Source organism: Tyto alba, unplaced genomic scaffold, assembly GCF_018691265.1.
Source record: "Tyto alba isolate M040663 unplaced genomic scaffold, T.alba_DEE_v4.0 Super-Scaffold_45, whole genome shotgun sequence".
In the NCBI taxonomy this organism is placed as follows: domain Eukaryota; kingdom Metazoa; phylum Chordata; class Aves; order Strigiformes; family Tytonidae; genus Tyto; species Tyto alba.
The window spans coordinates 37657731-37685481 of record NW_024881321.1 but is presented as its reverse complement, the minus strand read 5'-3'; the positions used below and the strand labels follow the sequence as shown (position 1 = coordinate 37685481).

The 27751-nt window shown below is 39.6% G+C and overlaps 1 protein-coding gene across 1 annotated transcript in view; it reads left to right on the top strand.

Moving 5' to 3' along the window:
* RASA3 (RAS p21 protein activator 3) overlaps positions 1-27536 on the top strand; it is a 134921-nt gene extending 107385 nt beyond the window's left edge. Inside the window, exons 8-24 of the mRNA XM_032997091.2 lie at positions 476-555; positions 4547-4651; positions 5156-5312; positions 6136-6284; positions 8281-8395; positions 9284-9358; positions 9870-9993; positions 11126-11232; positions 11882-11959; positions 12901-12978; positions 13531-13604; positions 17372-17478; positions 18483-18565; positions 21958-22169; positions 22955-23058; positions 24896-25079; positions 25684-27536. Coding sequence (XP_032852982.2) covers positions 476-555; positions 4547-4651; positions 5156-5312; positions 6136-6284; positions 8281-8395; positions 9284-9358; positions 9870-9993; positions 11126-11232; positions 11882-11959; positions 12901-12978; positions 13531-13604; positions 17372-17478; positions 18483-18565; positions 21958-22169; positions 22955-23058; positions 24896-25079; positions 25684-25759 — 1908 coding nt within the window. The 3' untranslated portion in view covers positions 25760-27536. The remainder of the gene's footprint in view (positions 1-475; positions 556-4546; positions 4652-5155; positions 5313-6135; positions 6285-8280; positions 8396-9283; positions 9359-9869; positions 9994-11125; positions 11233-11881; positions 11960-12900; positions 12979-13530; positions 13605-17371; positions 17479-18482; positions 18566-21957; positions 22170-22954; positions 23059-24895; positions 25080-25683) is intronic.
* The last annotated feature ends 215 nt before the right edge of the window (positions 27537-27751 follow it).

Here is a 27751-nt window from a genome sequence, read left to right as displayed (position 1 = left end):
AGTGTCTTTAAGGGTGGTTTGGGGTTTTTTCTCCTGCCCCCCCCCCCCCCCCCTTCAGAGTGCCTCAGGGCACCTGTTGTACAGTTGTGTTTAAAACCCAATCATTAATTGCCCTTTTATTTCCCTAGATGGATTATAAAAGTGATACACCTTTCCATGATTTTTGTTTCTTTTATCAATCTAAACTCTAAAAGTACTGTAGTAATATTGAAGATATCCTTTCTCTGTAGGGAGTATCTAGTATTCTATTTATGGAGTATCTAGTTACACTTGGATATGATTGTGTAACCACCACTTTTGGATAGTCAGGAATCTGTTTAGTCAACGTGTTTATTCACATGCGTGAACGTTTTCAGAATCAGGACTAAAGTCACTGCTGCTAGTAAAAGGCTGTGATCTTCCAGAGCTTTGTACCAGTAACATCTGAATGCTTTTGTATCAGATAAAGTTCTTAAAGTTTCCTCCTTTCTATTAGGTTACAAGACCCAGTAGCTACAACAAGAAATCCCATTTTGATATTGAAGATGTTGATGAAGTTGACAAAATGGAGATTAGGTAATATAAAACACTTTATACTAATAAATTTGTCTTTCAGAGTTGTGTAGCTTTGAAAACCAAGTCTACTACAAAGTGCCAAGCATGGTTTTATTGCTGATAGATCAAGATGAGTCTTTGTCGCTGTATGTATGTGTTCATTTACCTCCACTGTCCTGTAGATCATATCAGATGTGTGATGGTTCTGCTGAGGGAGACATCCTTGTTATTTCCCTTGGTATCCTATATACACGGTGTGTATGCTAGAGTGTGGCAGCCTTTTATGTCTGGGCTCCCCTTTCCCCCTCCATCAGTTTCCCAAGAGAGCCCAGAAGCTCTGTGATGCTCTCAGTTAAGGAGCGTGTTTTCTCATATCACTTAATTTTAGCAACCCTTACAAGGTCCTTCTTCCCTGAAAGGAGACTTTTGAACTCAGAGTTTCTCTGGGGCAGAGGCAGTTTCTATTCTCTTTTGCCTGCCAGACTTTAACCCCTTCTTTCAAGGCTGGGTATGATAGACATGAAATCCATTGCACAGGAAAGAAGCAACTCTGATTTCAAAAAGAAAACAACCCCCACCCCCTGCCACCCACTTGCTACTATTTTAAAACCTGCTGGGGCCCGTCAACAGTGTCTGTGGGGACAGAGGAATAGAAAGAATGGGGAGGAAACAATAGGAGGTGCAAAACCTAAATGTATCACATGCGTCATACCCTCACATACATTGAAACTTGGAGACTTAGGCCATCTGGTGATCTGGAGGCACTGTAGCTGAAAACTGCTGTATTTGCATCAGGTGGTGAGAAATTCTCCTTCCCTTTATGCTAGGATTTGGAGGAAGAAAAGCTGAGGGAGAGAATGGTGGCACCCGCTTCCTCCCCAGGTTTTCCTACTAGAGAGGTGGTGAGGGCTTATCTCCCCCAACATCCCCTAGTCCCTTCAGAAGCACAACTGGGCTGTAAGGAAAGGAGGGGAGACCAGGAAGGGGGAACAAAGTTTACTTCCAGCAAGCAAGACCTAGCTGTGTTCATGAATGAATGGATGAGGGCTGTTCTAATTTGATGGTCAGCTGCTGGTTCGTGTGGCCCGTTAGTGCAGTATCACAGCACCACGAGACCGTTGGTGGATTTGTGTTTGCCATGGCTCTGAGGGACAGGAAAGGGAAATTATTCATATGTAAGAGAGACCAGAGACAAGAGCTGTAATCTGTTGCTCTGAGAACATCTGCATCAGGCAGTGCAAAGGTGGCTCGTTTAAGGGCAACCCTCAGTTAATTCATAGGAGAGAAAGCAAAGGGCCAGGTTCAGAGCCATGCTGCTTTGGGGCTGTCAGTGTTGCAGCACAGCAGACGACCTAGTCGTAGCACCAAACTGTATTTCTTCAAAGCTTTGCATGGTGTAGGTAGGTATGGAGCAACATGTCCCACATCCCACGGGAATGTGGTGGAAAGGGCAACTGAACAGTGTCCTGGGAGTCCCAGTCTAGCCTTTGTAAGCGTGATGCCCAGCCACTCACTGATTTTAAAGGAAAGCTAGGATTTTGTGATGGTTTTGTGACTCTGGAAGGGGACCCTGAACAGTGGTTACACGGTGCTTAATATTTCAGTTGATTCTTATTTTGTACTACTGGACTAAATGGAATTCTACAGTTTTACTTACTAAATATATTTTCTGAACAAATGACTGTCTGCAGTGATAATGGATGTGGAGCTGAGCTTCGGGAAAGTCTTTCATTCCTTAAAACCAACACATCACAGTCTAGTAAAGATGAATAGGTGGTGAGGACGCTTACAGAATATTTGGGAAAAGATTAAGCTCTTAAATAATAGACAAAAGCAGATAAAGTGTTAGTCTTGGTTTGGCAAACTCTTTGCTCGGAGGTTTTGTCCCCTATAGGACAGAGTGTTTTTGTTTCCATCTCAGGTTCCCCTTCCACCCCCACTCACTTCCTCCAGTCTGTTTAGTCAGAGTTAGGTTGCCCCTATGCTCTCTGGATGGATCATACAATTTATGGGTTTGGGGGTTTGTTTTGTTTTTCTCTCCTGAGAAAAATGCCATTACACAGGGTAAAGAGAAGACCAAGTCTCTCATGGTTTCTCTCTAAAGCCATGAAAGTTTCTATTTTTGAGTGGATGCAGGAAGTTACAGGCAGGGCATATCAGCGTTTAGGGGCGAGATATTCTGGTGAATTCATTGTTTCTCCTCCCCCTCTCTGTTTTTTCTTTCTTTCTGTGACTAGAGTCTGACCAGTTTCAGAGTAACACTTGCCCTAATTTTGCCTCTTAAAAAGCTCAGGAAACAGTAGTCTCTTAGACTCTGGCATCTGTGTATTACGATTTTTAAAATGCTGCTTATGTTTTGTACTCTAAGTGCACAAAACAATTTCAGAATTTTCATGCCTGCTTTTCTTACTGTGTAGTGTGAGATCTACCTTGAGTTGTTAGTTCCTCTCCTACAGATCCTTTGCACTGATTTTTTTTCTGTAACTTAAGTTGCTGTGGGGGAATATCCTTTGTCTGTCTATGCTTGAAAATGTTATTCCTGGTGGGCACCTTGAAAGAATTTGGATAAACTAGAAACCAGTACCCTGTAAATACTTGGTAAAGTGTAAGTTTGACTACGTATAAATAGACTTCTCAAAAGATTCTTCTCTTCCTGAAGCTGCTTTTAGCTATCTGAATTGGTTAGCAAGATGGTAACTAACCAGATACGGAGACAAGGGAGAGTATGTTGATTTTTCAAATAAGTTTTTTCCTTTTGGGGAATTCTTGCCCTGCAGAAATACTGTCAAAATATCAGAGTTTGAAGAACTTTACCCAGCAGGCATGCAATGTGAGCTGATGGTATGTGTAGTGTATGTGTAACTTGATGCATGAGACACTGTTGAGAGATACAAGGCTCAGAGGATTTAAAAGTGACGTCCTCAGCACTTGCATAAGGTAGGATAAACCTTTAGGACTATTGCCATCCATTCATTGACAAGCCTAGTGTGACTTGCTTGGGACTGGGAAGGTTGCATAAATATGTCCATTTGGATGACTCTGCACCTTATCCAAATTAAAGTCACTCTTCTAAAAGTCTTCGTTATTTAGAAACCTGTATTTTTTTCCCATATAGCTTTTTCGCCCCCAAAGTTTAAGGCACATTCAGCCTGTCACTTGGCTGCAAAATTCTCAGCTGAGCTTGTTTTAAAATAAAAATGCTTCATGGAGGCAGCCTTAAAATATGTACAGAAACAGCTACACTGGGGTTTGAAACCCTTGCTTCAAGGTATTGTAGCATTTATCTGGAAATACCAGGTTAGACACCAGTACTTCTAATTTGCATCTCAGTGCAGTTGTTTTACATTTTAATTTTAAAGAGCAGGTGAAAGGGGAGAAAGTATCATCTAGAAATACCAGAACTTCCCCAGTGTGAGGGGCTGAGTGCCAAAAATTGTGCGGGTTCCAGTCAATACACGGATTATACAGAATGGCAGAACTGTCCGAAGGTTTTGAGCTTCTGTGCAGAATTAGTTCAGGTCAAACAAATTTGTAAGCTTGACACAATGAATCTTCCCAGGAGCTAGAGCACTGGGCAGGACTGTGTAGACATTGGGCCTAACTCTGTAAAGCTGCTGCTTAGCTGCTAGTAATCACAAATTAGGCCGGGACTGACAGTACGGAGTCCTTAAATATCTCTGCACTTTTTTCCCCAGTGTCCATTTTACCTGTATTTTTCCATTATCTGGGATAGCCAAACAGCCCCCTGAATCTTTATCGATACGGAGAGTGGAAACAGTACAGATGAGGGAAAGGTAGGCTAGATGATTATTTTCACTGATGGTCTCATAGAGGTGTATTGCAAGGCTCCAGAAATCTAAGGTCAAGTTGTCTTTACTGTTTGGAAAACGTTGCACAGTTTTGAGACTTTCTAACTCATAGGCTTGAGGAGGGAAAAAAGGAACAAAACTGAGAACAAGGTTGGGATTATTTGTTTTAAATTTTTTTATTTATTAATTTGTTTTTATTACAGGGTTGATCTTTGGAATGCCAGTAACTTGAAGTTTGGTGACGAGTTTCTAGGAGAACTGAGACTCCCTTTGAAATTTCTCCGACAGTCTAGTTCTTATGAAGCATGGTATTTGACATTTTTCTTTTGGAAAATAAGTAGAAACATATGTCTGCTGTGAAGACTTACGAGTAATTACCACTATGTGATAAAGTTTAAACGGATTTAATTTGTATCTTTTTTTTGTGAGCAAGCCAAAGCAATCTTAGCAAATGTAAGAACAAGAAGTTTTGATAATGTGACTAAAGATTTCAGTCTGCCTCTGTATTGCACGTGGGAGTTCTAATACGTTGGCTTTATGATATTATTTACTGCAGTTTGTAAGTAGTGCCATAGTTTCGGGGGGGGGGAGGTAATCACGTCTACATAAATCTTTATGATCAGAACTTCCTATGTTGCAGTTGGTGCAAAACAGACTGGCAAACTTAATTTAAAAGCCTGATTCAGAACGCTCAAGGATTTGATACATATATAAATATTGTGCGTATCTGTACATTTTATAAATGTTCACATATAGCCTGAGATGATCTTGTGTTTCAGCACAAACTTTCTGTCTTATTTTTTGCATACCAGGTATTTCCTGCAGCCCAGAGATAATGGCAACAAATCATTGAAACCTGATGACCTCGGTTCCTTAAGGTTAAATGTGGTTTACACGGAGGACCATGTTTTTTCCTCAGACTATTACAATCCACTTAGAGATCTCCTGCTAAAATCTGCAGATGTTGAGGTAATTTGCTTGCACTGCTGCTTGTTTACTTGCAGATCATCCTCACAGGGGTCTCTGAATGTTTGTCATTATCTCACTGGCACCACAGTTGTGTAATTACTTCAGCTTCTTCCTTTTCAGACCTGAGGGCCTTGGTAAACTCTGCGTATCCCTTGTGCTTGTTTTCAGTCCTTGCAGAGAAGATCTTTATCTGCATGCAGTATGGTGGGTGAGGGCACACCCAGGAACACCAGTGGTTTTATCAGCCGCATATTCTCCATGGCTTTCTAATTTTACATGTGAAAATGCAAAGTAAACTTCAGTTTGATCAATTGGTTTTCCCTTATTGGAGAGGAACAGGTTTACTTGCATAATTAAAAAAAAAAAAAAACATAAACCAAGAACTAATCCTGAAATGTCAGAGAGCTGGACCATGTGTGCCACCATACATACTTCTGACAGTTGTAACGGTGCTTTTACTTTTTCAGTACAAGAACTGGGTTCTCTACTAGCTGTGGCTTGAAATTATGAAGGGTTAGAGTTCTTCCTTGTCACTTGCTTCCCACGCAACGGTGACATCCAGTGAAAAGACAGCTATTAAAAATGGGGGGATAAAAAAGAGACTGTACTGTAACAGTTTTTAAATTGCTGCCCTCTTGTGATCAGAACTTACAGTCAGCAAAAACCAGAATGTAACCCCCACTCATGTCATGTACTGGCCTGTTTGGGTAACTGGCCATTGCAACTGTTGTGTAGGGTTCTACATTAAAGAAAAAGGAAAAGAAGGAAAAGATGCTTATTCTGAAAAGATCTCTCAGAGATTTTATTTCTTTCCACTGTTAAGCCTGTTTCAGCATCAGCTGCCCACATTTTGGGTGAAGTTTGCAGAGAAAAACAGGAAGCAGCCATACCTCTTGTCAGGCTTTTCTTACACTATGGCAGAATTGTGCCCTTCATAAGTGCCATTGCGAATGCTGAAGTGAAGAGAACTCAGTAAGTACCAGAAACCAAATTTTGCTATCAAACATAACTACTCTGCATTTGCTAGTGTTAGGATCCTCCACTCAGTTTCTAGAATTACATACCATTTCAAAAGAAAATGTTGGAGTTGTTCCTGTTCTTCCCACATGAGTAGCAGAGGTCTTTATAAATGCATTCACCGCTCCGAAGAGCTGGTGAGTTTGGTTTTAGGAGGAATTCCCATCATGTTTTGCAAAATCGACTTGCAAGACTACTGTAAGGTCTGAGAGTAGGGTTTTTCACTCTTCTCAGTCTTAATTTATTTGATCATAACTGTGAAATCCTACATTCTCTTCAGCTGTTCACATGAAATAATTTCAGCTTTATAGTGTGCTAATAAATCATCTAGCGCTGAGTAAATGTGTTGCTTTTCGTTTTGAACAATCTCAAAGTTTCTTCCTAATCATGAATATTTAAGGCAAGCTGTGTGTATAATCTTTCCAATTAGAGGGCTGAGGAACGAAGATGGGATTGGATCTGGCAGTGGATATCAGAAAACAAAAATCTTTCTTCTGGTCACTTTGACTTAGTGGTGGGCTGACAGCTTAGTGGTGTAAGATCCACCGTTCACACCAGGCAGGTCCTAAAGAAGATTTGTTGCCACAAGCCTCCTGCCTGTGTTGCCTTGCTCTTGAAGGACAGTAGAAGAGATGATTGGGAGTCAAGGGGAATGGCAGATGCTGACTCTAAAGTAACAGCTTCCTCAGTACAAAATAAAGGCTTTGTGTGGGTTGGCTTGTTTCAGTGTGTCTGAGGGATAGAGTGTTTCCGTTCCTGTAGGTAGGTGTACTTTTTTCTGTGCTGCAGGTTGGCTGGAACAGCTTGGTTGCTGCAGCATGAGGAAATTTGCTGCTCCCTAGTCAGTCATGTTCCTGTGATAAAACAGCAAAGATGGTGTTTGTTTTCAGGGCTTTCTGGCATTTGTAACAGGCAGTGAGCTTACTTTTTTATGAAACAAAATGACGAATCCAGCAAAGTAATTCATCCTGTTATTCACTGCTTGTAAATGGGTACAACTGTAGTAAGCTATAAACAACAGAGAAGACATCAGTGTGTGTACAAGAACTAGCAAATAACTTCATATCCAAGTTTGATCTGCTGTCAGTAGGCACAGGTTTTGATCATATGGGTTGTAAATGAGATCATTGATTATGTGCGTATCTGCATAATGTAAATTTCTATATGGGGAACTGCAGGTACAGAATTAGTATGAAATTACTTGGGTTCTCAAAATGTAAGTAATATTTTTAAAAAAAAAAAAGGTACACATGATAGTGCAGCTAGCTAAAGCTTAACAAATCACAGTGGCCGTATGTCTAGTACAAGGAGAATTCTGTGCAAGTGGCTTTTCAGAAAAACACGGGAGTCTGCATGGCATCAGCTATCCACACAGTTCTCGGGGCAGAATTGGATCTACACTGTTTAATAGTGTTATCCCAGGACAGTGCTATAAGTGACTTAGAAAAGATGGCTATGTCAGTGGAGCCAGAGTTTTCATCTCCCTCCCAGCTTACAAGTACTTATTTTATAGGAGAAGGTAGTGGGTCGTGTGTAATGTCCAGTGTTGCTGTGAGACTGAAACCGCTGCCTCCTTCGCTTGCTCAACTTAACACTGTTCAGTAGCACACGAAAACAGGTGTATTTCCCCCCATTTATATTTTAAACCCCTTTGATTTGAGCCTTTGTGTTGCTGTGTGCTCGGATGGTGCGCTGAGCAGACTGTGCCTAATACAAAGAAGAAAACCTGGAGTCCCTCTGGACTTACAGTGACTACTGAGTGCTTTTCTGTTACAACCTGGCAGTGCACTAAGTGCTACGTGACTGCGTGTAGTGGCAGGCTGGTGTCAAAGGGAGTTTTTGCTGGTGCATTCAAACCCAGGTTTCCATCAACGTTCACTGCTTCTTTTATTTTCATATGTTAGCAGTTTATGACAAAGAGTCTAAATTCCAGAAAATTGTTCACTTCCAGAGATCCAAACACCATTTTCAGAGGAAACTCATTAACTTCCAAATGCATTGATGAGACGATGAAACTGGCAGGGATGCATTATCTGCAAGTTACACTAAAGCCAATTATAGATGAGGTAAGAGCAGTTTAGTCTGTTTATTTTATAAAATGTCACTGTAGAAGGCCTTCAGGGAGCAGATACTGTTTATTCCTTCCCATTTTAAGATGATTTTATAGGAAAAATGCTAAGAGCCTTCTACATTAAAGAGATTTCTACGTTAAAATCTTGTGTGTTAGTTTAGCCACATCTGAGTCACCCAATTCAGAAACAGTTGGATTGTGTTAAAGGAAAATGATAGTTTCCATTTATTTAACTAAATTACTCTATTATATAAAATCTAACATTTATTGTTTCTGATAAATTAATAAAGTATTATTATATATAAGAATATATACAGCAGAAAGCTGCCGGGAAGCTATAAGTAATGCATTTCATCCAGTGGGTATAAAGGAATAAAATTATTCTTAGATAACTGTATGTGATGCATGTATCATAACAATGTTTTATTATCTGTACAGTCCAGAATGGTGAGTGTGGGTGTTTTAGTGCAGTAATTGGGCAATACTTTCAGACCACAGACTTCCTTGCAATGATTTGACAATTTCTTCAGCTGTTTTATCAGAAAATGTCAAGTTTTTAAAGAATCTAGATATACTTTCAAAGTTGACTCTTTTGGCAAAACAGGACTTTTCTTGAACAGCCTTGCTTGAGAGCATCTAAAGAACAATTCTTCATTTCAGTTGAAGGAAAGGGTAGAACAAATTAATGCTACTTTTTGGAAAAAAATAAAGATCACATGTAATTTACCCTCAGTGTTTTGTCAAAAGAAGAAAAATGCTACTTACAAGATTGGTTTTTGCCTTTTTCCTCAAAAAAACCTAACAGATAATACTTTTTACAAACCTTTTTTTCTGTTTGAAGGTAAACTAATATATTAATTGTTCTCTATATCTTTTTTTCTAGATCTGCCAGGTCCATAAACCTTGTGAAATTGATCCTGTGAAATTAAAAGATGGTGAAAACCTGGAAAATAATAGGGTATGCATTAGGTTTTGAAGATACAATCTCTGTTTATGCTAACAAGTTTAACTGAGGTCCTCAGATGTTTGATGTTGCAAATAATTTTGTCATTTGTTAGAATTCACTGGAAGCTTTCTTAACACCACAAGCTGTTGTGATTATTTTACAATGACTTTACATTATGCTCTAAATACAATAGCATGTTAATCACTTCTCCCCCTGCCATTAAGGGCAAGAATAACTTAGCGTGTGGCTCTACTGATGATGTAGAAAATGGTGCTACGAAAAGGAATGATGGTACAGCCATATCACTCGATGCTTGATTTTGATAGGAATAATATTTTTACTCTTGCACTTCAATATGTGCATTTACCGCAGAGAGTGTCATTGAGTGTGATGTTGTTTTGCACGTATATAATGTTGAAAGTGAGGATCTTTTAATGATGCCATTATGAATAAAACCAGGAATAGTACTGCTTTCTACAGCAGAACATGAAATTAATTTTGTCATAATCATTGCATTTTTCAGGAAAATCTGAGGCAATATGTTGATCGCATTTTTACTGTAATTACAAAATCTGGTGTAAGCTGCCCTACAGTGATGTGTGATATTTTCTTTTCGCTGAGAGAATCAGCTGCCAAACGTTTTCAAGGTGAGTTTCTCTGTTTTATTTTACATCTCTGATAGCTTTTACGTGTAGGTCCGCATGATCCATGATGGATTTAGTCATTGAATAGCAGCCTATCCAAAGTACCGTTTGGAGTGTGTATTAATGCTGTTTTTTCTTTGATTATTTATTCCTCAAAGAACATGACTTTTAATGATTGTATGAGTTTTCTTTAAACATCTTTCAAAGGAAAACAGCATTTAAATAGAGCATTATGATGGTATGTACTTATGGTTTGCATATTATGCTCAGTTTTCAAATGTGCAGGTTTTTGTAATGGCCTGTACTACAGACTCCATGCAGCCGAAATATTTTCTGCTCCATACCTCAATCTGAAATAAAAGCCAATCTGTAAATTATTGGAGTTATTGCAAGCTCATTGCCCTAGGAGGCTCATGTGCTGCAATGTTTTTTTGGCTGTGAGGAGAGAATTCTTTTCATTCCCTCCTAGTTTCTTCGGCCCTGTGAGAATGAGCGGGCAATATAAAACCAGAATTGAGCAAAACAACCAACCTATGTGTTTTCATGAAAGGAAGCAGATTACAATAAGGAAGTTTTAGAGAGAATAATAAGAGTTCAGCTTTTAAACAGTCACTTCATAGTAGAGAAGCTCAAGCAGACAGCCATTGACTGTGCTGTCATGCTCTTTATTTTATGTGAAAATAAATAAATGGTATTTTCTGTAACTACCAACTGGAATAGATACATTAGGAGTCTGTACAGCACTTGTGCTCAGGGCTATAACTAGGTAACTGAGAGTTGGCCTCTTTGCTGAACATTTCATAAACCATGTAAATTATTCCTCATACTTCAGTTGCATAGATGGAATAGTAGATGTTAGCATGAAATTCCCTCTGTGGTGGAAAAGTGAATAGTGTCTCCTTGTAACCTGTGTCGTGAAGTTACTTCTTTTTAAAAGGCTGTCATTGGCATTTCCTTGGTTTCTGCTAGCTGATCTCTGGCTCCAAATCCTCCATCAGTTAATCCTGTACTTCACAAGTATATATATTTCCAGCACATGTTTGAGTTAACTTTTTGAAGGCATTCTGATCATTTTAAAAAGTATTTAAGGAAGGATTACTGAAATGCTGAGTAGAGGTCTTTTCTTTTTTAATAGGTGACCTAGATGTGAGGTATACAGCTGTCAGCAGCTTTATTTTCCTGAGATTCTTTGCTCCTGCCATCCTTTCCCCAAACCTCTTTCAGCTTACACCACACCATCCAGTAAGTACCGTATCAATTTTTTCTAGTTATATATGGTTCTGTCACCATAGTCTATCTATCAAGATTCTTTCTTCAGTTCTTTCAATAGCCTTTAGAAGTACCTTTGCTAGCTCAAAGATCTGCTTATGTGTTGGATATGAAACACATGTTAAATGACTGTGTATGTGAAGAACTTGGGAGGTATGGGAGGAACAGTGAAATTTAAGGACAAACAAGGCATATGGTCTAAGCTGCTGTGGAAAAGATGGTCACTGCTTCGTTTTTGCCACATTACATTAATGCTGGGATGGTTGTCAGGAATGTTGGAAATGCTTTGGATGTTAAGCAACTTATCCAAGACTTCTACTGGTTGTTCTTACTGGGAGTGGGGGAGGACCTGGACACTCTTCAGGACAGAAATCTCTATTTTTGTTTTACCAGTGGTCGCTTTTGGTTCTCTGAAGAGCAGTAGGGTAGCTGTGAAGCATGGTGGCTTAAGAGTCAAAAGCCTTTTAAAAAAGCAACTTTTTTTCCTGTAGTGTTTTATTGGGTCTTTTCTGATTTTTATGCTACTTTTCTGCAAGTGAAATAAGAAAGAAGAAATATAGTTTACCTTCCTCTATTCCGTATTTTAAATAGCTAGTTCATACAGTATTGTTCTCTTTCCTAGGATCCTCAGACTTCTCGAACTTTGACACTTATCTCTAAAACCATTCAAACTCTAGGCAGCCTATCAAAATCTAAATCTGTAAGTATGCCATTTTCATTTAAAGGCTTAATTTGGGAAAGTGATTTTTTTTTTTTTTTAATCTTTTATAGCTCGTTGTAATTAAGCCTTTAAAATGCTTGAGTTGCACTAAGCTTATGCAAAACTGGTTATGTTTGCTTTAATTATAAGCCTCTCATGCTCATAGGAAAGCTAAATCTGTCTTAATCTGAACTAGGTTTGAGTAAAGCAAAATTGTGTGACCAACCTAGAAGTCTGTTCCAGGGCTTTTCGTTCCTTCTTCCTGAAGAAAGATAGTGATCAGAAAAACCTGTGAAGTTCTCTACTTGCCTTCAGTACTTGATGGCATCTCTACAGGGCTTTACAGATTGTTTCAACATTTTAAAGCTCAACTGTGAAGAATCACCCAGTAAGGAGAAGAGCTATGCTTTTCTTTTCATACCAGTTCAGTTTACTGACAGACAGTGGTGAGATTAGATCTAGATGCCCATGCTCTGGTTGTTTGACTGAAATAAAACTTTATACCTAAGGCACCATACTGCTATATCTAGTGATAAATTATCGTCACTGGTGATCTGATTAGATCACAGGCAACTGTAGATGAATCTGTACCTCAATTACAAATCCTTTGAGACAATAGAATTCCTTCTTTCACACTTTTTGTCAGCTGCTTCTAGGACCAAGATTAAAAGCCACAGCAGAAGTTTGAAGCTTTTGAAGAATACGTTATGAACTGTAGTAACTGAACATTTGAAAATGCGTTCTGCTGCCTTTTTGAAATAAAAATTTGGTACTACTGAATGCATGCTGTACAACATGAAAGTAGTGCTTTGCTTATTTTACCTCTGGCCAGAAAAAAAACCCTTGTATCTGTGGTGGCTTGACTCATGGTCTACTGCTATTAACAACAATAATATATTCTATAGAAAATGTATTATGAAATGCATGACTTTGTATTTCAGGCCAATTTCAAGGAATCCTACATGGCTACTTTTTATGACTATTTTAATGAGCAGAAATATGCAGATGCAGTAAAAAATGTAAGTAATGCATGTGAATGTTCTGAAAATCCTTCAGTGTTGTTGAAGCTGATGCTCAGAATCCTAGAATGTTAGTGCATACTGTTTGTAAACCAGGAAGTGTGTGCTGGAAAAAGCAGACTTGATAACTAATATTCAGAAAACTTTTATCAAATTACATGCATGTCAGTAGTAGAATCTCTTTGGATCTACTTCTGCTTAATAATTAGGTTAGATTAACAAGCTGTTGCTTAGAGCTTGAGAGATGTGCATGCTTCATAGGATGCTGCAGATATGTGATGAAAATTGCTTAGTCCAAAAGGAAGTGAAAGATACATATAACAAAGGAGAAGCACAAGAAGTTTTGGTTGTCTGCATTTTTTCTGCTTAAGAGCATTTGTGCTATTTTTAATTTACAACCCAGGAAACCTCCTAAATTTCTCAAACTTCTGCCATTACCTTCTGTTTAACTACAATCTTTTCTTGTAGCTCCGCGCTATACAAATGGTAAAGATTTAAATTTGGGTAGTGCAGTCCTGTCATCTTTATCTCTGCTTTTTATTCACCTTTTAGTTTCTAGATTTAATTTCATCTTCGGGAAGGAGAGATCACAAGAGCATAGAGCAGCCTATATTGCTTAAAGAAGGGTAAGCATGCACGTGCAACAAAATCCTCTACTTGTGTGCTTGCTACCATTCTGAGGCAGCTATCTTTTTTTTCCCGCCACCCTTATTCCACCTATGCATTCAGAGAAAAACATAGGAAGAGTCTTGTGTTGCTATTTCTGCTCTCTGTGGCTTCTGTATCTGATTTTAACACCTTTTCATTCAATTTAAACATCTTAATTTAAGTATGTTTTGAAGAAAGCGGAGAGAAAAGAAGCCTGTAGAACTTATTTAGCACAGCTAAGGCAAAGTAAACTTAAATCAGCATTGTATTAAAATCAAGGTTTGGTTTTTGTTTGTTTTTGTTTGGTTGTTTGGTTGGTTTTTTTCCTGAACTCCAGTGAATAAAAGCTGTAAAATGCCACTGTGATACTGAGTATCTTGGTGAGGGCAAAGCCAGCAAATGGAGTTTGCTTTTGCTGCGCCGTAAGATCCATATGCTAATCATTATCATGGCCATTTCAGGGAAAATTTGTGATGCACTTAAAACAGTTTCTAGTTTTAGTACCTTTCCTTTTTTTAGAAGCATGTTTCATATACCATATTAGTTTTAGACACTAATTGTTGACATTTTTTGTGTTAATAAAACTGAGTTGTTAAAATCATCTAAGTACACCATGGAAACAGATTCTTTGAGCTGGGAAGAAGAAAGTAAAAAAATCCAAATTCTTCCTGTCAGAGCTTAGTAAGCTGAACTGTTGCTTGAAATTAAGCTTTCATGGTAGCTCTAAGTCATGCTTAGAAATTAGGTTTTCGGTGAAAACGTGACTACCCCCTCCAGTTAACCTCTGCAGTTCACTTCACTCCTCTGATGAGCGTCTGTCCCTAGAAGCAAGTTTGTCTATTTTAATTCTGGACATTTATCATTCTTTTGTTTTTGAAAAGAAATGTATAGTTTGTAACATTTTCCCTCTAATTCTAAACCATTATTTTTTTTTGCCTCTGTCTTTCTTTTGCTCCTGTCTGATTTTTTTCTGTCTTTTCTTGCTTGGCCTGTGGCTGCTGTTGTAAGGACTCTTAAACTAACAGTAAAGAAAGTTGATGGTAATAATTCACACAGGTAAGATGGTAGGGGCAGTTGGTGCTTTGCTGTAGCTACCGGCTGACAGCGTGTCCTTCCTTCGCAGCAATAGACTCGTCTGACTTAACTTTGGGGAGGAAGTATTCTGTTTAACAATCCTGAAACGCCTGTGTACACCCACAGAGAACATTTTGTTACCTATTTCTTGATGTTGACCAACTCTTCTTTTAATTTTTTTTTTCCTTCCTTCCCCGCCCCCCCCCCCCCCTTAAAACAAAAACTTGCTGTAAATAGAGAATAAAGGACTTTTATCTGTAGGCAGAGGCTCCGAGGAGCACTGAGATTTGCTTAATATTCAGTGTATAGATCCGAGTGAACTCACTGGAAGTGATTAAGAAGTGGCAATATGTTTTCTAGGCACTTCTTAAATAGCATTCCTGTAAATTGTTCTCAGGGTTAAGAAGTGGCCTTCAACTGTCTATTTTTTCTGACATTTTGCATTCTTGCCGTGTTGTATCATGGAGGGTGGGTGGGAATTTTCACAGCCACGGTTCTTCAGATTGATTGAATGGCTAGTGGGGTTTCTGTTTGCCTTTGCCATGTTTTTGTTTGCTTTCGGTTTTTCAGTCTATCTTCGCTTCTATTACGAGTATCTAGATGGAAAGCTATAGTGTGTGTACTTTTGAATGAACATACAGTACCAAAGATTAGTCACTGGCGCTTAGGTTTGCTGGCATTGATCATGCCATGGCTGCTGAACAGCTGTCTGCCTGGTTCTTTCCAAAAGGAAGAGAATTAAAAAGAGAACTAGTCCTGCTGCTCTTGTAAGTGAGAAGGGGCATGCTGATGCTTCCAAGCAAGGCTAAGGCAGATCCAAACTCAGGTCTGCCTTAAACATGAGAAGAAACAGTATCTCTAGCCACCCAGCACTGAAAGGGGTTTCATCTTAGACCTTTTTTCCCTCCTTTGTGCTTCTGACTTCACACACATTCTGTGGATGTTAGAAACAAAGAAATCCTTTACATTGACCTTATAACTTCTGTGGCTTTTGAATGTTTATCACCTATCCGTGGGAAATAAAAGCACATTCTTCTGTTGACTATGTCAGCTGTGAAGAATTTAATTAGAAATGTGCTCTTTGCTCTGCAGTATGGAGTTGGCATTTTTCAAAGAGGGAGGCTCTGGAGGAGTTTGCAGTTTTAAGTCACCTTTTAAGTGCTGGCATGAGAAGGAAGAGAAACTAACTTGAAGAGCATATTGTCCAGCCCAAAGATATCTGCTCTTCCTCTGAAATTTGCCTTAACCTTGAAATATGAAGGCTACTACCAGTGGGCTTGGCGATGACTTGAATCATACGGTTTTATTAATTATTTCTCAAGTAATTCAAGAACAAGGACCAAGACAGTAACTGTCTGACCATTTTAAGAATGAGACAGGTGTGTAACTAGAACTGGTTTAAAAAAAAATAATTTGTTGCTGTATCCAGCCCTTGTCAGCTTTTGCCCACACATCTTGGAATGGGCAGCAGGCACCAGCCCAGCTGGTTACAAAACAGTTAAAGTCTGAAGATATGTGGGTTTCTGTTTGAGCTTTAAACAGACTTGGGGGTTTGGAAGGATGCAACACAGTTGTTTCTGACTGAAGATACCAAAAGTGAGAAACAGTGCTAGCTGTTCTAAGCATTTTAGCTCTGCTATTGAAAATCTTCAACCAGATCATTTGCTGTTCTCTCTGTGTGCTCTTTGAGCTGTATAGTGCCTTCATAAGTAGTTTTTACTCCATTATACAATTCTGTATTTGGCGCAAGAGTTAATGTAATGTGTAGAGTAGCTGTTATCAACTCTCTACTGCATATGCATACACGTTTTTTTCCATCAAAAGTGATGCTGAGCAGTATGAAGTTGTCTGGCTTTCCACAGCCACCTTGAAGCTTTTGGATGATTTGATGGTTAGGAAGGTGGTGGATGCATCACAGTTTCTTGTAAGCTAATTCCAGTTTGAAATTAATTAAAACTAACAACTCACTAAATGAACTCCCCTCCTCTGCCAAAAAAAGAGGGGAAAGCGGGGGTTCTAACTTTCAGCCATCAGATTGCTTTGTATGTTATTGAAAAACTCACCTCCAACTGCAGCATCAATGTACAGTTGCAAAGGGAGCTGTGCAACATCCTGATTTTGTTTCTAGAGCTTGAGAGTGACTAAAGCATGTAAGGGTACAGTCCCAGAGGCCTTACACCTGCTTTTTAATAATTAAACATACTCTAAACCTTTTGAGCTTTGTCACAGCTTTAAAAAAAATAACTAGAAAAGCTTCTAGAGTTAACAAACCGAGCTTAGCAGAGCAGTACTAACTGTGTTCTGCCCTTTTTCTGCTGTGGTAGGAAACCATTTAGCTGCATTTGTAACCAAGGAAAGGGCACAAACTGCAGTTCAGCTAACTAGAGCCCCAGTGTAGGCTACAAGTCAAGTTATGTATCTTGTGCCTTCTCTAGATCTGAAAGAAGGACAGGCTTAACTAACAGATGCACTAAACCTATCCAAATGTGACTTCCCTTGTCAAGGCAAGACCTCAATAATTAAAAAACACTGTGTGACTCCTCCTGAAGCTTTGCATGTACCATCACATGTGTGTGTATATATGTATAAATCTATGGATAAACATGTATTTTATATGTATGCATATATATGTATGCATGTCTATATAAAATCTGTTTGTCCTGCTTACTAGATTCATGATTAAGAGAGCACAAGGAAGAAAACGATTTGGTATGAAAAACTTCAAGAAGAGATGGTTTCGCCTGACAAACCATGAGTTTACCTATCAGAAAAGCAAAGGTAAGAAAGGTTTGCCAGTCTTTTTTTTTTTTTTTGAGACATTAAAGTGACATTTTTGAGACATTAAAGTGAAGATTAAACATAAGGATTGTGTAAGAACAGAAGACTGAGGTCTAGGCTCTGTAACTGTGGAGGGCACAGTGCAGGCAAGTCTGTCAGCCTGTATGTTCTTGCCCCTTTTTTTAGTATGTATGTACTGCTTGTTAGAGAAGCTTCTTGGATAGCACAGTACCCTATAAATTACCAGAATATTTGATAATATTTGTCTAATATCAGTTATCAATATCATCTGTAGGTTTGACAGTTACCTAGTAGATTGTCCAAGGAAACAAAATTCAGGATACAAATAGATTGCACTGGGATTTGGGTTTGTATTGAACTAGCTCAGATTCATCTCATCTTATTCTCATAAATACTGTAGCATTGACACAGCTGGCTGCAGTAGGCAGGGACTTGCCTGCAAGCTTTGAACTTGCAAAAATGTGCTCATTCAATGTTGCCTTATATCAGGGGTTTTCCTTTTCACAAATTGCTCCTGTCTGTTCAGTAGTACACAACAAATACCACTTCCTTCCATCAAATAAATATCTAGGGAGTGAGAAAGATATGGGAATGTGCTTGGGTCATGCCAGTCATCATTTCACACTCAACTTTGAGATCTTTCGTCACCACTATCAACATAATTCAGTTGAGCTGACAGGAGCGATTTCTTTCATTGCCACCTTCTCAGGAAATATATGCAGTATATATACTGCATCCTGCTGCAGTAGTCACTTTCTCAGAGGCTTGCTAGCATAACACAGTGCAGCTGAAAACAGACATGAACTCAGGGTAATGCTTAAGGACCATGCTAGTAAATCCCTGCTGAGCGAACTATTTATTTTTTTTTTCTCGTGCAGTCAAAATGATCTTCAAAGGAACTGAATCAGCCCTTAAAATAAGGGCAGAGAGTGAAGTTGAGTTGTGAATAAATTGCTCGGTATCTCTCTGTGTGTGTTCTGCAGGTGATCACCCTCTGTGTAGCATTCCAATTGAAAACATTTTGGCAGTGGAAAGACTGGAGGAGGAATCCTTTAAAATGAAAAATGTAAGTAGGTCATCTTCATTAATGTACTTGTCAGGCTGGTCTAGATCCACCAGCCTAATCGTCTTTTTCCCTTTTGTAACCTGGATTGGGTTTCCACTGAAAGACGTACAACCACAGCTGCTTGTTCTGTATATAGTAGCAGGAGTTTCCAAAAGTACAGCCCATTCAGATTCTTAACAGCCCAGTCAGCAGTCTTTGGATTTCGTGATCTCCAGCACACTCAGTACTGACCACTGGTGATCAGCTGCCTGGGCTCCGTAATGTCAGGCACAGGTAAGATGATCAAGCCCCTGCCCTTTCTGTCAGACCTCTCTGTTAGGAAGGAACCGGCTGCTTATAATTGTGAAGGATCACATCTTTTTTCTTACCTATCAGGGTTTCTTTATTGATTAATGAAAGTGCGTGTGTATTTGGGTTAGGTCGTGTGCCAAGACAACATCTGTGCTGTGCTAGTATGGTTTAGCATTTTGATTGCCACACTAGGGAATAAAATGCAGATGTATTTCTCATGCATGGGACACTATTGCCAGTTTCTGTATGCAAGATGTACCATCATCCGTTGTGTAAGAACAGTTCTTAGACACAATCAGTTTAGGTGATGTTGGGAGCCTTTTTCCATACTCCTCTGCCTGTAAAGCTGAGCACAGGCCTTTAAAAGTTTTATTTTAAAATAAACAAAAAGCCATCTCGGTGTTTTCCAATTTTAAACATGCATCTACTACAGACTGCCTTATACACATAAATGATTGTGACTTTTAGCTCAAACAGCACTTTGTTAAAGTGAAATACAATGCTTGACTCGGTATTTTCTCTGTTTCAGGGATTATTTTGGTAGCATCTCTCTCTGTTAAAAGAATAAGTTTCAGTTCACTTGCTTCTAGAGCACATTCTCATTGTACTGTAGCTGGCTCTGGCATTTATAGCTCATGTTAATTACATAGGAGAAAGCAACCAATTGCAACCTGCAAAATAATTCTCAAGCTATCAGAAGGCAGCTGTAACATGATGAACGGTTGCCAGCAGTACTCTGCAAAATAACTTGATTGAACTAAAAGTAGCCACACAGCTGAGAGAAAACTTACTGTGTGCGGAGAGGAGCTGAGCTATAATTCTGAGCAACATTACAGTGACAACAATCTTTAACTTATGCTGAGTTCACTGGGCTAGAATGCATCCAAAATACCCCTTTATTGTGAAGATTTATTATAGGAAAAATATCCATTTTATTGTTAACACCAGAAACTGCACTATCTTGGTTGATTAAATTCTGTGTTACCCAGGAAATTTAGGTTACTACATCCATTTTGAAAAGTAAGGTTCAGAGTCTTTCCATAAGCAGTAGAAAATACCATTATCACCTTCCTGTGCTAATATAGTCCCATTTCTCTTGCCATATATCAATAGAATACTGCAGCAAAAACATAATTCTCAAAACACCACAGCAGATGCGTTTGCGATGGATATTCCATCATGGGTGCTAAGTGTGATTAAAGATCTGCATTTTCTATAAATATTCTTGATGTGTCTGTGCTCTGAATCGCACCAAGTATGTCTTACTCACTCCTGAGAAATCTGCCTGTCTGGCAGTAAAGCCAGTGGCATTCACCTTCCTTAAGCACGGGGTGGGGGGTGGGTGGCTTTAAGTACCATTCGGGTCTTCTGTGGTGTTTGAGAAGCAACTGGTGGTTTTGGTAGCGTAAAGGTCTTGCAGCCACTTGAAATTCTTGGCTTAGTTGTGGGCTTCTCAGTAACAGTTGCCATATGTTAGTTCATTTAGGTTGGTATCCCCTTACACAAAGCCATATTCCTTAAATCTGTTCCTTTGTTCTAATGCAGAAGGCTCCATTTACCCCAGCAGGACATAAAAATTATTTTCCCCGTACTTCTGTGTTAATGGAGGGTTGAGCTGCATGCTCCTATCTTCCTCGTTCCTTCCTTCCCTATTCCTCAGACTCAAATTGCCAGATACATCCTGAAAAGTTTTGTTAAAAGGACTCTCTCTTTAGTTTGTATACTGGCAGTGCTGGACTGATACAACTAGCAGCTTCTGTGCTGCTGTGGTGTGCTGTGCTTTTCTAATTACTGTCTGACACCTATAAGGATACTAAATCCAAGGAAATGACTTAGAAGAGACATTGTAATTAAAAACCCCTGTTTGTTCACAAATTAACAAGTATATTTGCGAACTAATTCAGAGGATGTGCACCTGAAAGTGTCACAAGGGAAGAAGAGATTCCCTGGTGCCAGTCAGTAACATTCTCCTGACCAGCTAGGTGCAGAATTCAGGCCAATGTTTCAGGTCTTTGTAATAGATAAAAATTAATTTAAATTTTGGTAGAGTTCTTGGGATTTTTTTGGTGGTTTTTTTTTGGTGTGCCTCTTTGTTTTTCCTTTTAAAGTATCACAGAGAAACCAGCTGTTTGGCAAATAATATCCCACATGATATGGGCAGTGTAATGTCTAATGATTTGAATAATCAAATTAAGAAGTAGAGGAGTGAAAGAATCCCTGAGAGAGAGAGAAAAAAAAAAAAAAACCAACACATTAAGTATTTGCAGAAGCTAGAGGAAATGCAGATGATTGACACTTGCCTTTCCAAAATTTGCAGTTAAGGTCACTAACTTGAGCTTAGTTGTCTTCAGCGTATGATCAGTATAATCAAGCAATAAGCCTATGCATCAGAAACTTGCTTCTTCCAGAGGAGGAAGATAAATGCGATTGTGCCATTTTAGGTTGCAAGCTTATTTTGAGCAGGCAGGATAGCTCTAGTTTAGATTTTCAGTGCCCAAGACATAATGCAGAATTAATGTGTAATTATTTGAACCACCCGATGGCAATTAAAGAGAAAATGTATTGCTGTGATTTTCTAATAGCAGCTTTCATTGGGTGCAGAAGCATGGAAGTTATTAAAAGAAAAGAATCATCCTGAAACAGGTGTTAAAAAGACCAGAGCTTTGCAGTGTTAAAGCAAAGCTGTTGCTAAGGCTGCATCCAAACTCTCGTTTTTCTCTTTTCTGCCCTCTGCTGTCTAGCATTGCCTTTCAGCCCTGCACTGGGTCCCTCTGTCAGCCTTCCAAAACTTGGAGCTGCAGCACTGCTAAAATTGCATCCCTGAGGCTGACAATAAATCCTGTTGAGGCCCAGCTCGCAAGTTGATACTAGCTGTTTGTAAATCATTTCCTACAGGAACAGTGTTTTACTCCTTGTACCTGGTGAAAGTTCTTGTTGTTTTAAGGGCACATTTGCTGCTTGGTTTTGTGTTGAAATACATTTATTGGTGCATTCTTTTAGTGTGCTGTGGTTTTCCTTTAATAAATCATCAGTTTGAGCCAGTGTTATGTTTGCCATCTCATTCTGGTGGTTTATTCTGTGGCTTATTCCCTTATTTGCAGATGTTCCAGGTGATCCAGCCTGAAAGAAGAGTCCTGTATATCCAAGCAAATAATTGTGTGGAGGCCAAGGACTGGATTGATATCCTCACCAAAGTTAGCCAGTGCAACAAGAAGCGCCTCACAGTCTACCATCCCTCTGCCTATCTTAATGGCCATTGGCTTTGCTGTAAAGCTACTGCAGATAATACTCCTGGCTGCACACCCTGCACAGGGTAAGGATTGGTAACGTGCTGTTGGTCCAGGTATTGCCAGGGACAGGCACATCTCTGCAGCGTGACTTGCAGGTATGCAGGTACCAAGATCATCTGCCAGGTGCACAGGCATCGTGGTGTTTTCAAATCTTCACATCTTTATTGTCATTTCTGACACCGTCAGTATCTGTATATCTTGGTCAGACTGTTGAAATTTTTAGAGTTCAAGACATTGATAGGAGTTGACTGTGGGGTAAGATTCTTCGGTGCCGATCACCTGTCCTTAGTAAAAATGTCAGAAATCCCTTCAAAGTCCTGTTTGTAAATTCCTGAAACACGGTCATCTGCTTTGAGGTTTAATTCTAAACTGATGTTTTTCTAAGGGGCCCACTCATGCTCGTTGTTAAATGAAGAGGTACTGTCTGGTTTGTAGGGAACTATTCTCATCTAAAATGAGAGAAGCAACAAGTCTGCAGTGGTCGTCTCAGAATATAAGACCTGGATGGTTGGGAGTTCAGTGCTTTGGCTCCTCCATCTGGTTATAGCAGACTAATTCACCAAAATGTCTGGATACTGATACAGTCTTTCAAGTCAGAGTGCAAGCATGCTGGATAAATCTAGGCATAAAGAAGTTTGAACTTCTCTACCTTTTCTTTTGGGAAAAATAGGAAGTTTTGAGCTCTTTTACATACAGTCTGTTGGCTCTCATGAGTATTCACTTTTACTTGCATCTTCGTTAAGTGCTTTCTGTGCCATGTCATACTGTTTAGCGTATAATCTCTTCCTCTCTTCCTGATGCCTTGCAGAGGCCTTCCAGCAAATATACAACTGGATATTGATGGAGATAGAGAAACTGAGCGCATCTACTCACTTTTCAACTTGTATATGCCAAAATTGGAGAAAATGCAAGGTGAGGATGAGAGATCATTGCATCTCCAATACACGTAGAAAAGCAAAAATACCTGTGAAAAATTGTATGTTCTAGCCAGACCAGCCTTGCGAATCACATCCTTAGAACACAGTGGCCATTATTTAACCTGTTTCTCCTTCTGTTGTCTTGAGGCAGTTACGTGAATTATTTTTGGTGCAGCGTGCAGCCTCATAGTCTGTACAAAGTTCTTTGCACGATAAACACTTGTTTGAAATACGGTATTAACCACGGCATCTTAAAATAGAGTAAGCACAGAGCGTTGCTTGGATGCTCTGAACTGACAAATCAGAGTGTGCACTAAACCAGAAGTTTACTGGTCCTGAAAAGAAGCACCAACAAAGTTGAGGTTTCAGTGGAACATGGTTTTGTGTTACCAGAAGTCATGTGCACGTTCCCTGATTCAGACCCCAGGAACGGGCTGGATGCAGATGGTTTCCTCAGGAAGGCACTTTTGGAATTACCAGCGAAAGATGATCTGTGGATGTCTATGAAATGTTGAAAAGTGCAGTTTGGGCTAGGAAACGCTCAGAAGCTGAGAGGAGCAGAGATGTGACATGAAGGATAGAAGAAAGAAGAGACAGCAGGGGAAGTTGGTACTGGTAGGCATGCCAAAAAAAGTATCCGGTGTACAAGGTGCCAGACTTGAAATCCCAATTTAGCACAGAGAGTGGCAGGGAAGCCTTCACTGTGGCACTGATCTTTAAATAGGACTTTATTTTATAATATGAGATAAGCCAGTGGTGTTAAACACACAGTTTGGAAAGCTCTTTAATCCATTCCTGGCCGCCATGCAGTTGCAAACTTAAGATACCCACCACTTCCGAGCTGCCTGAACCAATGCCCAGCTTCCCCCTGTTCCGAATCCTCACTGCCAGAGCCAGCATCGAGTTTCAGTGTCCGGGAAAAGGACGTGGGTCGGGCACAGACAGTGCAGCAAGAGGAAGGTAACTCCAAAGCTGAGACGGAGACAGCAGTAAAGCTAGAAAGTTAGGGCAAACTAGAGACAAAGTAAAATATTCTCTCTCTCCCCTTCTAACACACTCAGTTACAGCGCAGAAGTAGATGACAGGATGAATGTGTTGCGGGTGTTCCTGTGTAATCAGTGTCCTGATCTCTTAGCCAGGGAGGCTCCCTGGTAGGATAAGAAGGCAGAATGACTTGCCCCTGTATAGGACACGTCCTTCCGCAGGCAGCCAGGCAGCAGTCATGGCCTGTTCTGCTTAACACTTGTTGTATGAATCCTTTAGGCATAATGTGGTAAAACATCTTCTGTGACTACTTCGGCGTGTAATTGTTGTGAATTCAGTCTGTTGTACTGTGCTGTACATGCTGCTCAGCTGCTGCTTAGGGATGGGCCCTGTCCTTCTGGCAAGGGAACGCTTGGCTTCGTGTGGGCCACCTCTGCAGCACAGGGGCAGTTAGGCCTGGGTCAGTGTGTGCATGGGCACCACGCTAGTGGTAACCGAGATGAAAGCATTGCCTGTGCGGCAGAGCACGGCTTCGCACCAGGTCAGGAGAGGCTGCCAGGCTTGCTGCCCTTTTCCTTGCGAGACGAGGAGGAAGGAGCAGGCACGGGACAGCCTCTGTGCCCAGCAAAAGGACAGGGAACTGCTGCTGCTGCTGTTGATGTCAGCCCCAGCTCTGCAGTGGTCGTACAGAAGCAAACCAAGGAACTGTATGAACCCTAGACTTGAGTATTTTCAGTCTGTTTGTCTCACATTTTTTCCCCTGCCTATCTGACACCTATTCCCATACTTTGTTTTTTGTTTTGTTTTTTTTTGTTTTGTTTTGTTTTGTTTTGTTTTTTTCTTCCCAGAGGCCTGTGGCAGCAAATCTGTGTATGATGGACCTGAAGAGGAAGAATATTCTACATTCATCATTGATGACCCTAAGGAGACATATAAAACACTAAAGCTGATTATTGAAGGTGTTGGAACTTTAGAGCAGGAGCATGCTCAATATAAGAGGGATAAATTTAAGAAGACAAAATACGGAAGCCAGTAAGTATAATGGGTTGTCCAAACAGTCCTGGCAAATGGTATTTCCCTTGCTTATGTTCTGGCCTTCACCATATTCATGTTCAAAAAAGATCTTGCAAATACATACAAAGTAGGATTGTGACTTAGGATTGACATCACAATAGTTTAAAGGACTGTAAGGAATTTTCATTCATAAAAATTCATAAAAATAAATGTGGTGTTTGTTTGTTTCATTTTTTTGGTTGATTGGTTGGTTTTTTAATTTTGAACCCATGCTTGTAGAATGACCAGTAACTACCAGAAGATACATGTACTTACCAGCTTATTTTAGAGTGTCGGTTTAAAAATGGAAAGAGTGGCTGATACAGCTGTATGACTATATCTTGTGTGCACATAAATAAAGGAGCAATCTGCTCATGACTGACAAAAAAGTGGATCAGTTCAATCAGTCGGTGGTTCTAGTTCAAGTAAGATTCAATATTACCGTTACAATTGCAATTTTGAAAATCAAGCTTAGGGAAGATGTTTTGTCTGTTTCCTTCCTGTTCTGACATTTCAATGTCCTGACCGAAAATTCTATGTATAGTACTTTTTCTTTTTCTTTTTTTTTTTTTTTTCTTTTTAGAGAACATCCCATTGGTGACAAGAGCTTCCAGACGTACATCAGGCAGCAGTCAGAGATCTCAGCACATTCCATATGAAGTGCAAAGGAAACCACAGGACAGTGCTGAAGGGTCGAACAATGAAGCTAAATAGCAAAACGAAAGGGAAGCCACACATGTAGCAAAATATATGGATAAATGTCAAGCGTACAAACTTTGAGACTTGCTAAACATACTCTCTTTTCAAGAAACTGTTATAATAGTTGCTATGCACTTTATTCATCTGGTTATTGACAGATGATGAAACTCTGCCTTCTAGGCAGCTGTTGTTGCGTGTATTTTTAAATTTGCTTTGGTTTCTTGGAATCTAGTGATCAGTTCAATGATCGAGGTGTGTGGACTTCATCTTGACAACTCCCATGCAGTTCCTTATGTTTCGGAAACCAAGCATGCTGCTAATATGCAGCATTTTCTAGAATGGTTATTTGTTACTGTTTTTTGTTCCCAATTAATGTATATTATGCCAAACCCGTGCGTGCGCTCTTAGGAAAGCTTAGTGACACTTTACTTTTAAAGCCTGCTTTTAGAAAAGCAGCAGAGAAAAAACCCTTTGGTGTAAACTCTTGCGTGGTAGCTTGTATTCTGAGCAGGCCAAGGAGCAGGCCTTTTGTTTTTACAGCAGCATAATTTTTGCTAAATGTGCACGGTTTTTAATAGAAATTCAGATTTGAATGGTACTCTTGATATTTTTGAGATACAAAGTCATTTCTCCAGACACATTCAGCAGACTTTGGTTTTGAAGATGCAGTCTCAGCAGTATAATAAAACTGACTCTCATAAACATGAGTAACAAAGAAATGAGCTTGTGTCAAAGCTACATGTCTGTCTTATGCAGTCCAGTGAATAGCAATCTTCGAAAGTCTGCCAACTAAAAGGCAAGATAAGCTGATTTTGATGACCTTTTACCACCACAGTGAGAAGGACGAATAGAATACGCGTCTGGCAGCTGAGACACACTGACTCCCAGGCGCAAAAGCCTTCAGGACGGGTTTGCTCTGAGAGGATGTTTAAGCACTGGAGTTCATGCTATGCTAGTACCACTTGCTTTTCCAGAAAATAGATTTCTACTTTTCCAAAAATGTTTTTAAATACTTTTTAAAAGAGACTTGTTAAAGGATATTTAGCATATTAACACGCATAATGGTAACTTGTGAATATTCTGAGTGTAGTAAAAATGGAATGAGCTGCGTATCTCACTAATACCAACAAAAGTCATTAAGGAGGAGAATAAAGATCTGCTAAATATAAGATACATATTTATGTATGCTGTTTAGTTGTACACCGTAACTTTCTTCTGTATAAGGGTCTGATTTACAAACATCTAGCTCTGATGGCGTGGAAGCCTGCATGATGGACTTCAAGCTTCTGTGGGGTAGAAGCTAGTGTTCATTTTAAGCTGAATTGGAACAGAAAGCATTAAACTATCAGTTTAATGTGAAGATATCTGATTCTTGGCTTAAAGTGTTACAGAGTAATTCTTAACCGTGTCCTCACTGCATCTGACATGATTTAAGATGACTGAAGTACTTTGAATGCCTCTGTTTGTTAGTATGCCCTTAGGAATGAGGTTTTCTTTTTGTCTGAGTATATAGTAGACCACCTCCTAGTAGATGATAAATGATCTTTTATTCAGCTTCACCCAGCAGATTGGGGAAAGGGAAGTAATGAAGCATTGCAGAGATGTATTTTGGACTCCAAGCTTTTAGCTGCCATGAACTGCAATTTTTAACATGTATTTGTAACTTAATATTGTTTATAAAATACTAATGACCTGTAATGTGTGTTCTACTTGCCAATTAAAAAAATGTCTCATTTCCAAAAACTGTGCGCACATTTGGAGTCTGTTTAGAACCACAGTGGCCACCGGTGGGTGCCCGTTGGCACGGCATCTGCTGTTCAGTTTTGGACCCTGGATGGAGATCCTTCTGAGTGTAAAGCAATCTCTGTTGGGGCTGCTGACTCCCATCCTCGCTCCTCTGCTCATCCCCACCCTTTTTCTTGGGACAGCGTTGCGCTCGTGGGACTGCAGTG